The sequence below is a fragment of the Neodiprion fabricii genome, chromosome 5 (assembly GCF_021155785.1).
Source record: "Neodiprion fabricii isolate iyNeoFabr1 chromosome 5, iyNeoFabr1.1, whole genome shotgun sequence".
NCBI classification, from domain to species: Eukaryota; Metazoa; Arthropoda; class Insecta; order Hymenoptera; family Diprionidae; genus Neodiprion; species Neodiprion fabricii.
Window position 1 is genome coordinate 20,659,681 of NC_060243.1, and position 13,549 is coordinate 20,673,229.

At 37.9% G+C, this 13,549-nt stretch overlaps 1 protein-coding gene across 1 annotated transcript; it reads right to left on the bottom strand.

Moving 5' to 3' along the window:
• Positions 1-262: 262 nt before the first annotated feature.
• LOC124182158 (serine protease inhibitor 88Ea-like) lies at positions 263-7,057 on the bottom strand. The gene is made up of 3 exons (XM_046569049.1): positions 6,732-7,057; positions 3,415-4,162; positions 263-2,476 (listed from the first exon to the last, which is right to left on the bottom strand). The coding sequence occupies exons 2-3, from the start codon at positions 4,157-4,159 to the stop codon at positions 1,890-1,892; spliced, it is 1,332 nt and encodes a 443-aa protein (XP_046425005.1). The 5' UTR covers positions 4,160-4,162; positions 6,732-7,057; the 3' UTR covers positions 263-1,889.
• Between the last annotated feature and the right edge of the window lie 6,492 nt (positions 7,058-13,549).

The following is a 13,549-nucleotide window of genomic DNA, read 5'->3' on the forward strand; positions in this document are numbered from 1 at the left end:
GAAATCTGAGGCTCGTCAAAATTCACCTCATTAGACTCAGGCTAGAACAATGTATTTATTCGTCAGCTCAAACTTGCGGCGTCTAAAACTCAGTCACGTTAGATGCAATCAGTTTTATGGCTCTGCAAATCAATTTCTTGAAGTGCAGTGCTTTAACCTGATTCTGCAGAATTTTCATCATGATATGAATAATCACAGACAATTTTACATCTTATTGATGTAGACTGTCAATATTAGAGGGATAATAGTAATCTAATCGACGTCAACAAATAATACCGATTTTATTTCCAAAATTACGCTGTAGTCCTTCCTTTCCGTTGTTGACATCGTGGTATTACAGTCATCATTACAGGACATACATCAATATAATATACACTACAAATAGTATATATACCTAACACACGAGTTTCATATGAATTCATATTATTTAAAAGCATACAAGATTTGAATCTATTGGTCAATCAATTCAACAGACAGTATATTACAAATAGCGGTATATATAAATAATCCATAATAATATGTAACGTAGCCTTCATAAGCCTAATGAAATCATTCTAATTATTGGTGCCAAGTATAAAATATTACTAATTAGTAATTCTAAAACCAAATATAAAATAATTATAGACTAAATTCAAAGGCCAACAGAATTATAGTTCTAACAAGTCGTTAAGTATGAGAAAATAATTAAGTAAACGTAAATATAAAGAATGACAAAAGACATGTAGAAACTATTCTGGAAAAAATAAATTACTACATACGCATGCCGTAGTATATAAACCGCAACAAACAAAATATAAAAACAAAATACAACCATTCAAAGTCGTATGAGCAGGTGTAACAAGGTATCTCTAGAAAATCAAAGTCGTGCGCATCGGATGATACACATATAATAATTGAGTTCACGACGCTCGAATGAATATTATGATAATATTGATAAGCGGTTTCATTTTTCTGATTTTCGGTAAGTTGCGTTCGACGAATATTTCGGGAAGTGTAAATAACACCCAAAGTTATAATTTTTAAAAAAGTATTATAATTTGGCAGTTGTTCCAAGATTCAGAGAAGGGAACTTTACGGCTTAACATCATTGGTATCTTTTTTTCTAGTAACCACATATTTTATTTTCTAAAAATATGCAGTAAAATCGACAACTGTATGATCTGATCCCTGCTTTGTGAATATTGAAACTCTTTGCCCTACGAAACATCGATCACAAATAAATTCGTCAAAAACGAATGAACCTTGTATAATAAATACTTCGTTTGATAAACCGGGAAATCGTTAGAAAATAAAAATACGCCTTATACCGATAATAAATGGTGAGAGGTAGCATGCTGAGTGACTGCGCTAGTTTCGTCGTCTTCTAATGCAGGCTGGCCGCGCCAAGCACCAGCCGTCAAACGCGACTTATGGAGATTAGATATACGCTGCGAATTTTTTCAGGCTAAGTAACTTTCTAATAACTAATTCACGGCTTGTAGGAAATTTGACAAACGTTTATTGCCACTTGACCGATGACTGACAACTTTTTCTAGTCATCGTGGTAACATAACCTCAATTTGCCACTTAACATTGAAGAGTTTGACAGCCCGTGTTTCGTTGAGAGCATAAAGTTGGCTTCCCTGCCTTTCAGATAGAAATTTTGGCACGGTATGTTATAGCTAACCAATAAGGTCCAATCATCTTGCGCATGCGAAGTCGATCACTCAGCGTGTTAACTTTCACCGTGTCTTCTCGGTACGCATACGCCACATTTACACAATGCTACACAACTCGATCTCTCCAAATACGTCCCCGGCAAATTCATTACTCCGAAAAATCGTAGACCACAGTTCTTGGAAAACATGGGCGTGCTGCGTCCCCTGACGTTACGGAAACTATTCTAGATTCTAAACGTAAGAAGCGGACGTGGTCAACGGTGGTGTGCGATAGACGCCGGCAAAGAGGATCGAGCGGCTAAGCCTGTCGTAGATGAAGTAGAGGAAGGGGTGGTTGGCATTGAAAACCGCAGGTTCGGCTGGTCGGCTCGAGCGGAAGCTGAAGATGGCGGTAGCGGCGGTGGCCTTGGTACCCTCCTCCGTGACCTCGATAACGGCACGATGCACGGCGTCCCCGAGGTGAAGGCCGGGCTCGCCATCTGCGAGAAGTCCGGTGAAGTCGGCAGCCGAGGTCAAAACTTCGCCGGCGCCTATCGCGTTTAAGAGTTGGTTGACTGCCAGCTCTTTGTCGAAACTGAACCTTGGGATGAATATCTCAACCTCCCTGGGCGCCATGCCTTCCTCCAGAATGTCACGAAGCTCGGCGCCGGCTCGCTCAGTTCCGGTAATACGCTCTATCAGCTGTTGCACTGCGTCACGAGTGTCGTTGCCCTCGACGATTCGCGCTCCCGCGAATGGCGGCAGTAGGATGTACATCGAGACGTCGTCACCCTTGTACGGAAGCTGGAGAATGTGCGCCCCGATTTCCTCCGAAACGACTGGAAATTTAAACGGCTTTTAATGAGCGTTTCAATTTCGAATTGCAGGCTGCGGGTCAAGGTTTTAAACCGTCAACATTTGGACAGACAATTCCACTAAACAGTTAAAACACCGAATTGTCAACGTTCCAAATGGTACTGACCTTTCGTTACAAGGTAAGACAGTAAATATGCTTTACAGGGCTCTAACCATTCGGTGTAATGGTCACTTGGGACTTTCCCAATTTCAAAAAAGGATTCATTTGTTCATTACTTCTGTCGTTGAATAACTCTCGAGTACATTCGGACGATTCCTCTTTGAAGGAAGATACTTAACTATAGAATATTATTTTATACATTGATTCGAATGGTTAATTCAATAGTACACTAATTTCGGTTCTTCATTATCCAATTGAATAATTCACAAACTCGGTAAAGAGTTGCATTTGTCAGTTTACTTTACACTGCATTATCAGAGCACAGGACCGTTACGCGATTAACTAAGCGATAAATAAGATAGATAACTAAGAGAGTATCATTGCTTGCGGGCAGTGTGCCACTGATTATGTCCACTTCAATAAAATTCTGTCTTTCTTCATTGGATTCACCGGTGGCGAACACTGGTAATAAGATGATTAAAACCGGTACTTCTACCCTACAATGAACCACCGGTCTCCCATCTACATCCTACGTCAATACGCGAGGTGACCCAAGACTATCGCCCCATAAGCTACCAATATGTAAAATTCTGCGACTAAAACATATTTTACTTTTAGATGACGATTCATTAGCCCTGTTCTCATTCTATTCTGAGCCCCGAGATGCTATTAGATTGGCCAATTTCAAAGGACTGTGATTCGCTAACGGAAAATTGGTCGCAGATTTTCACAAGGACTGCATTGAATGCCTATAAGATGATAGTCCTCGGTTACCTTGTATAAATGAAACCAATTTCTTACCATGACTGAACGTTCCCTTCTGCTTCATAAACGTTACAAGGTGGGTGCGAGATCCGTTCGAGTAGAAGTTGTCCTTCTTCGAGTTTGCGGCGTCAAACTTGCTCTTCCAAAGTCCCTTGAAGTAGACCGCATTAGCCAAAACGAGGTCGGAGTCCTCGGTGATACCACCGTCAGGAATGAGGTTCTGGATATGACCTTTTGTCTCATTGCTCGCCCATTGGTTAACCCTCTGTCGAATGGCTTCCGGGTTTGACCTGAAGTCGACGTGCTCGAGTTCAGAATTGAAAAGGTCGAGCATGCACTCTCTGATACGTCTCTCCTTGGTAACCCAGAGTTTATTTGCGGTCCTGAACTCGTAGTTCGTGCTCACATTTCCCTGCTCGGTCATGAACCTCCTCAAGGCATTTTCAAGTACGTAGAATCGCTGGACATGAGTCTTCGAGTATATTTCCGGGATGTGAAGCGCCCGTCCTAATGCGGCTTCCGTTGTTCCTCGAGCGCTGAAGTAGGCCAGCGTCAGGGCCTCGTGCAGGCTGTGCGGGCTGTAAAATATATTGTCGACGCCCTCGAACTCCGACGTTTTCCTCAACGTATCGAGGGCGAAGTCAAGACGCGCCTGAGACAGCTTCTGGTTGAAATCCCGCTCTATCATCGTCGGGTTATCATTTCCGGTCAGACACTGGCCGGAAGTCATGCCCAAAAACGCTGCGCACAACGCAAGGCACACAAATGCGATGTTATACATCTTCTGAAAGACGAAGAAGAAGAAAAGCATAAATATGGTACAGCCGCAATAAACTTTGGAGGTACGTATTTTTATCTCATTTATATTAGACCTATATCATACCTGGAGGATTCCGTGAAAGGCAACGACGCGAACGACGATTCGCCGGCAAATAGGCAACCAATGTTACGTCTGAGGTACCCATAGTGTATCACATGTAAGACCAGTTGCCTATCTGCTAGCGAAACGTCGTTCCCATATTTCACCATCATGGAATACCCCTGGTGTAGGTACTTGTGAATAATTAGCTCCAGGTTTTTCTTTTGCGTTTGAATTCATTTGGCGTAACACCGCAGTGCTGAACTTCCGTAATATTTTTTTCTTGCTTTTATTGTCGGACTTAATCTCACGGTTCTCCGAATGTTTTCGAATGTTTTGTAAAAGTGGGCGGGATGGTTTGCGGTTTTGTTCAATAGATATTCGTTACGACGTGATGCTTTTATGAGCGTCCGGCGCAGGCTTATCATATTACAGTAAATGTGGTAAAACGATAGTATTGTTTACAATACTTATTTTGTGTCCATTCCTGGCTTTTATACATATACTAAACTGGGCTATTTAAAGCTGACAAGGTTTTCTTTTTTTACACGTTGTTAAATGGTGAACAAATTATCTAATCGACTAATTAGTAACGTACGGGTAGCTAATCACTAAATAATATAACCGCTAAAGTATAAGTTTCAATCGATGATCAGCGTATTAAACACTCCAAGTTATTTACCGTTTTTAGTTAGTAAAAAGATATTTATTCATGTATTTAATATATAAATAATCAGTCTGTGCGAAGAAGTTTAGCAGGCACAAAGGTCGAACTGAATAAATTATAACGATTATATTTGCATGTGATAAATAAACAATTTGAAGAAAGTGAATATAAATATGTTTAGGTTATAAAAACAAAACGTATGAACTTCGTTGCTTGACCGTGAAAATTCAAATAGCGCTGTTCACTGAAAATACCCTAAATACAAATTGATATTTTCAAAATAAATGTAACTTATACTACAGTCGTAGCTAAATATAATACATAAATTTATTTTAATACAAGGAATTTGCATAAATCAAGAATTTGCAGGAAAAAAATATTCTCCTACTTGGCACTTGGTTTACAATATGAAGATCGTGCGGGAGAAAAAGAAAGTGAAAAATGGCAGCTAGGCAGAATAAAAGCAAAAATCTGAATTTTAATTTAAGACTGCATTCATTTCATTCCGCGAACGTAGCAGATGATGCGACGACGAGCTGTTGGCATATTCGTATAATACAACGCATACATCAATGTGTAATATTACCTATGTACATAGAGAAGTGAAAGTGCGGCGGTAGGAGGAGACGTCGTCGTGACGCGACTACCCAGAAACTACCGAACTTTCCTGCATTAAATTAGCCAAACCTAACCTAACATAACAGACTCGAGTCACAATCGCGTAAATCGCGCGGGTAGCCACGCATATTTATTAGTTTTGTGCAAAGAAACGACGCGGGAATCAACTCAATTGCAAATCACTTCTGCACACTCGGAAGATATGCTAGAGCGTGAAACCGCGATACGTTACGTATAATAACGATTACTGAAGTTGACCGTTATTTCAACACGGGACAAAATTGTTGTACGCGGAATTACAATGAGGACGACTTTTGGAAATCCCGATATATTTATTGCTCAAGCTGTCTAAAGCTGTTCATTTGTACGAAAAATATTTTCAATTCTACCCGTGCAGATATCCTTGAAAATATTTTATGACGGTACCTCGACTTGTAAGCTTTGTACAATTTTCAGACAATGTGTTTCTGGTGTTATTTTGTGTGTTGGTATGAGTATGTAACTGAATTAACGTCGAGTATCAAAACTCATTTATAACAAAAACAAGTAAGGAAGTCTTGATTGAAAAATATTCGGTGTAGTAGTTTCGAAAATTCCAAGGCGACTTTCACGGGTTCCCTTCGATGCATTTTGGTCTCCTGTAATAGTCTTGCTTTCCACCATTCAGAGTATATACAAGCACGACTGGAGGGTAAATACGTATTGGTGTAATATATATAACAACTGCCCACACAGATTTAACCTTAACCTCCTTAATTGCTGAACATGCGCAAGTACGAATACTCATACTGACGATTCTAGGAAGTACGACAGCTAATTATTCCATCAGGCATTTGAGTGAGATATGGGTGACGAACTCGCAACAGTTTTAATCGTCTGCTTCAAGGATAAAGAACAAAGTAGAAAAGAAAAATTAGAAAATTAGTATTAGTTGTAGATTGTATGAAAAGTACAATTCCACGTAATTATTTTAAATCAATTTTTCTTTATCTCACATCCAGTTTGCCATGTTTTTATTTTGCTAACGGATAACCGACACCGAGAATATTATTGCTAAACGCGAAAATTAATTTACTAATTGAATGTTAAAGTAAAAGAAAATAAAAAACATCGAGTACATGAAATGAAAATGGACAAATATCGTGTGACTTTGAATCATTACAATTATTATGTTATTTACATTCTTATACATCGATTAATCGCACTTACCGATTTGAAGAATATTCCGCACGGCTGACAGATTTTATATTTATAAATTACTGTCCGATATTAATTATTTACTTATTGTTTTCAATTTTTTTTCTACATATGTGTGGATTAACAACGAATATCTCCTCTCTTTGTTCACTGCACACTTGTGTTTATAACCGCTATTTCATCAATGAATTCGTCTACTCTGACCGTACGATATTCAATCACGGCAGAAATGTTGCTCGGAGTTGCTGCTCTCGTCGAGGTTGCCAAGAGAACTAACTGCCAATGCTGGCTGCGACGCTCGGCTGATCCTTCGTCGAGGCAGAACGAACGGGCGTGACGACGACAACCGAAATGGACGCCGGACGCGCACATTCTTCGCATTCAAACGCCAGTCGTAATCGTCGGGAAAAAAAATTAGGAGTAGGTATTCGCAGCATGGCTTTTGTCTCTTTCGGATTCGATGTGCGCACAACAAAATTATACAGGAACTTAGACATGTTTGTTGGCAGCCAATGCCAAAGTTCAAAGGCAAGTTTTTACGTAGACTATAGCTGAAGTCGAAATTTCAATAACTGCGATTGAGATCGGAGAATTCGTTGGACTCGGGGCGAAAAATCAACGCTTCATCCTGCAGGACAATTATACGATCGGTATATTTTGAAAATTTTCCAACTCTTGAACTCGAGCTTTTCACAATTTTCGCAGTGATTTTATGAAACTGATAACGAATTTTTTCTTCTTCTTGTTTACAACAAGCTATTAATTGTTCAGTTGATTCAACTGAATCTTTAGAACTTCACTCACAAGCGATTATCTTCAAGGTTTCCAATCATGGTGCTGTTATTTCATCTCTGCAATCTGATCGAACATTAATATAACTTATTGACTGTCAGGCTGGGAATCCCGAAGTTATACGCCTCGTAATTCCGATATTATCGCATACGAATTATGCATAACGAAGCATCCGGCTGCAGCTGCATTGATGAGCTCAGATATTGGTTGGAAATCTCAGATTTTTGCGCTATCAATTCTGCTTCAGACTCTCAAATCGCTGGAACTGACCATTTTTGCAGGTCGATTGACCGCGTGTTTCGTGACATAGCAAATGCAAAATGAAGAGAAAGTAGTTGATAAACTAAAAGTTTACGACCACTAATTATTAATACTTAGGTATATTTCAAGGTGAAATTTAAATAAAACATGAATGTTCGCGTACGTTGACAATGTTAAAACATACTTCATCGGAAAGAAGAGTTTATTAAATTAAATTTTTCTCCTGCTTGTTGAGTTCTGTTTAATTCGCCTAGCATTATTCATATTTGCGTATGATTTTCAATCTCCTCTAAACTAAACAAAATGAATTACCAAATAAAGCAATTTCAAATCTAAAGACTTTTTCTCATTGCCTAGCAAGTGAGACTGTGATAAAACAGAAGAAAAGTAAAAAATGACAGTCAAACTTTGACAGTTATAATGAATGCTGCAGAATTCGAAAATTTGCGGTTTAATCCGCATCCAGCGTCTTCTTTGCGGTTTAGAACTACAAGAAGTGCAATCAATTGATTCTGCAGGAATTGCAGCCGTCGCAACGACTGGATTGTAGATACATACTGCATGATATGTATGTATTCACCTGTATATACACCAGATAAGTGAAAGTGCGGAGTTATAAGAAAATGTCGTCATGACAACGGTATTCAGAACCTGTTGAACGTTCCTGCACTTACTTCCTAACCTCACCCATTTCACTCTCTTCCTTTGCTTTTTTTTCTCCTTTATACTATTATCTTCTTGCAGATTAAATGTGTATGTATTTCGCAAATACATATACCGCTGTGATAAGAACTCGCTTTTATAGTAAACATGAATTATCTATAATAAGTTATTGGATGTATGTGTGTTACATGTGACACAGATAGATTTTCAAGCGAATAAAGAGAGAAATTTTCGATTTATTTGAAATCTGAGCAATTCAGTGATTAACGTATCGTCAACGTTAATTTACACGTACTTATTAATATATCCGGATATGCATATTACTTGTGGAACGTAGCAGCTTTCACATTTGTATAATATATGAGTTTACATACACAGTGTATATAGGTATTATCCTACAAAAAATGTTCATATCTTAAATCATAAAATGTTTGTAAAGAATTCAGCATGTAATTTATTGCATTATTTATCTTTTAAATTCGATAAAATATGTAAGAAATGTCAACTATATAGTGAACTGTATGATTTATGATCTAGTATATCTGATCATTCGTGCTTTTGTAATTTATTATATTATTTCTCATATATATCGAATTTACAAAATCGAATTTTACAAAGATGACAATAAAAAAATTGAATTATTGTAAAAAACAACTTTTCGACTGATGTCGATTTTTTTTGCCTCTGATTTTCAATCCGACCGTAAAATGAATCGTATCGGTAAATATAAAGGATAATCAAGAATCTACGGAGAATAATAAATTTTGAAAATCATATACGAATGGTTCTTTCGTTACGAATTTTTATCCTTTAATCTGTGGTTTTGTCATGATGATAATTTATTTCATAAAAAGCAAGAATCACTTACAGACAATTTTTTGCGCAGGAATCAACATCGTGACGCAACTTGTTACAAAGAATCATCACATCATTCGTATACATTTTTTTTATACATATAGACATATTTTCCGTTTTCAATTCCTCCTATATCCACAATATATCACATCCAATTGCTAACAACTAAAGATTACAGCGAAGTGCAATAAGGTTTTCCCATAGAAGAGGAAGAGTAAGAGTAAATAATATAAAAAGAAACAAACAATTTTAAGTATTAAATAGTACAGCGCAGATGAGCAGAAGAGCAAGGAAAAAAACATTCCGACCTCCCGGATGTTTATCATCAAGTTTAAAGTCAATGACGACTACGTAATACCAGGAAATTTCAAAATGACGAGGCTGCAGCAGCTGCAGCAAGAACTACTGATTGTGATACATGAAATTGTTTTCACGGAATGATTGCGTTGTAAGTTAATATCTACGAAGGAGAAATCATACGCCCGAGGAGAAATTACCGGATTTCTTTAACGTCACAGTGCTCATCGGGATTCCCGGAGTTTTTTAACACCGGCTCACAAAATTTATTTGTAATCGGTTGTATGTGACTGTACATGCACGCGAACACTCCGATGTTGGGTGTGCAATGCGTATGTACGGGTAAAATGAATTCGGGTCAAGCCCCGCCGCCCGTGGCCTCAATTTCGAAAGCAACGACCCGGCGATGTGAAGTTTCTGCTGGAAACGCCTCACGTACAGATACATCGCGTACCTATAGATGATTTTGATTCAGATCGGCTGAGAAATTTTTTATGTTAGAACACTGCTCTATCTATGTTTGTATAATTGTTTGAGATTTTTATAGCAAGGCCTTCCAGAGATATGAATTTTCCGAAGAACAAAAACGTAAGAAAAAACACCAAACAAAGCAGTCTATACAGTTGATATTTTTCATATCGTTGTCCTGGATTTTAAAGCAATTTCATTTCCTGAAATACGTTATTTTCCTGTGATTTTATGTATCAGCTAAGCAGTTTGACGGTAATATCAAAAAAAAAATAAAAATTTTGTCGTTATTACGAATTGTCGTTTATCCATTTGTTTTCGTCGAAACCTACGTCAATATCTCATATATATCATACTGAACAATCAAGACGCCATCTTGTGGCAGAAAATACACACGTAATAATTAATCTTAAAGATTTTTTTTTTAATTTTTCGGTATGAATAAACTCGGCGTGACAAAATAAGAGCTTGCGCAAAGTTTTCTGTAACTTGGTACTGGTGACATATGGTAAAAGAATCATACGGTTGAACTTCTTTATCGACGCGATGCTGCTACTTGGAATCCAACTTCCGTTGAAAGAACAGCAATAATGGGTGATCACCTTGGAACTATCTTTATTGCGGGTATTCCCCAGTAATTGTTTGCATTACTCGTAGGTATGCGTATTTTTCCCACTCGCTCACTTCAACACTTATTCGAGTCTCGACGTTTCGATTTATATTCTACAGCATCAAATTATTGCAGGTTTAAATGCAGGCACGCAACACAGGGAACCCAACATGTATAAAGATCAAGGTGTTTTAGAAAAAAATAATTAGCGATTTTCCACTGTGGCAGCCCCTAAAAAATTTGTTTAGGTCAGAAGATTGATTCTGCCAGAAGATGACCGTTCTACGTTATGTGGAAGATCCCACTCATTTAAATTTTTACTTTCTTTTCATATTTTTTTCAATTTATGGAAAAACACCTTGTAACACTTCAATTATTATTTATTTCCTAACATTTATATTCAACCCAAAGGTCACGATCCATATAACAAAAATATGTCAACCGAGAATCTTATTCACCTAAATTAAACGTTCATAAATTATAACTATTTTATGAAATTGATTTAATAACCAAGTCGTCGGATACACTTCTCAAACATCAACGGGAGACTTAATATTATACAAGTTTCGATCTTCTTTCTGATGCAAATTGATGTTACGATTGATATAAGCGATGAAAAAAAAATGTATTCACAATCGATGCTTTATAAATTCCAAAAAACGTAAAAAAGCCAACATCAACTGACAATGATCGCGATCCTCCACATAACGTAAAACACTCATCTTCTGACAGAATCTTTCTTTTAACCTAAACAAGTTTTTACGAGGTGCCATGGTAGAAAATCGAGAATAATTTTTTTCTGAAACATCTTAATAAAGATATATTTACGAGGTAAACCAATTTTTCACGGGACCATTCAACTGTTTATTAATGCTTTTGCTACCATCGATTCACGAACCGAAATGGCTCACGACACATTATGTAGCAAATGGCCCGCATCAAGTTATGTGATTCGCTAACAGTTTAAGCGTTTCTTGGCTGGGAGGAAAAACCCAGAATATACGTAAGTATTGAGGAAACATTTTGAAAACTACGCTACGTGCGAAAAAAAAGTTGAAGAGTTCTGAGAAAAAGCATGAAATTGCATCATTTTTTGCATCTACAATGGTAGTATTTAGTTATATAACCATACTTCGAAGACTGGAGTTTTGTGATTCATCAATTCAAAGAAAATTTTAGTTAATCAATTTTCTACTAATGACGATGAACAGTATTATTAATAAGACAACTTTTTGACATATCGAATTATCTAAAATATCGATCAACCGATTAATCGCACTGATCTAATTAAACCAAACTGACTAATTTTGTTGCACTTGCGATCACGATGATCTCAACGAAATTGAACTGATTTGGAGTGGACGCCTGGTATGTTTGTTATATACATTTGTATACGTACCGTAAATCACATGCGGACCAGATTAAAGAACCCTGGGGAATATACGTAAAATGAGTTGCGGTGTGATGACGCACTGCATGCCTCGGCTGCTACTCTATGGTAGAACTTATCGGTGTGCTTGTGGAAGTGAAACAAGGCCTACGTTTACGCACAACCACTGATGAGTGTGCTCGATGAGTTTCACCTTTGCCTTGCAGGGAAATTTTTCACTGCTGCAGCGGGATCAACTACAGTGGAGAATCGAAACAATTGCATAAATTTCGTCACTTGTATATGGTAACTTATGACGCGTTCTGTGATTAATGCTTTTATTTTAATGCAATGATTATCATAAATGAATGAGCAACGCAGATTATTAGTATACAGCTCTGCAATATGACGGTTGGTTATTGTTGTTGGAAGTTTAATTTGGGAAACCCCAAGTGTGATCATTAATGCGCGCGAGAATGCGTACGAATGCATTCGTCCCACGTGGGTGAGCTGAAATCAGCCGAGAAACTCTGTAGAGATCGTACGGCAAGCGAGTTTACGAGCTATAAAAACAGCTTCCGAGTTGCGAATCAGAAATTAACTGCGTTGAAACTTCCAATGTTGCGCATTCTCGAAGAGCTAGAACCGCCCGCTTAGAGTCAATTGTTAGAAGATAAATATACTAATAGCCATGTAATACTCGAATACTCGAAGGGTATATTCACAGATAACAAACAGGCTTGGTTTGGACTATAATTTTGCGTTGGTATTTTCAGTTTTAATCCAACAGACGTGGTATCCTCGATGATATAATGGCCCAGAAGACCGCAGGGTTTTGAGAGCGGCTTGGTGATCTAACGAATGTCAAGGCGAATCCAGCGAACCATAGATCGCTAAAATCAGGCGAGAGGTTCGCGAAATATCGAGGCTTAAGTGTGGGCAACGTTCCTCGCACAGCTAGTCCCGCAAAACACGCTGGTATTTCAACGGCGCAAATTTTAAAGTCTGATATTTCTCGAAAGGCTCGAGCGGATTGAATCGAAAAACAATCGTTAGACTCTTCCAAGTTTTGGCTGTCACCAAAGTTTTTAGAACGGACAAGGAGCAGGACACTTTATATGTTCGGAAAATAAGTAAACGTGACTCAAAGAAACTGTTGTCAATGACACTGTCACTGACTTATCATAGACTTGTCGCCTGAATAACTTCGTTTAAAATATTTGGCTTGATAATTTGGTGGTTACATACATATCCTAAGCGACGAATACGGGTACGTATGCGTAATAGACAACTTATTCGATTATGCATGCAAATGATATACCGGCATTAACAAAGAAACTGGTTTTTCCATGACACTACAAGTCACCTCTAATTCTAATCGGCTGCAGGCATTGTTCAAAACTGCTTATCTGTAGATTATATCATTTATTCAGACAAGAGAATGCAATTCGCGGAAATTTTTTAGTGTATCCACCCCATTACCTCATATCTTCTACGGGAATACTCCTCGTTTTG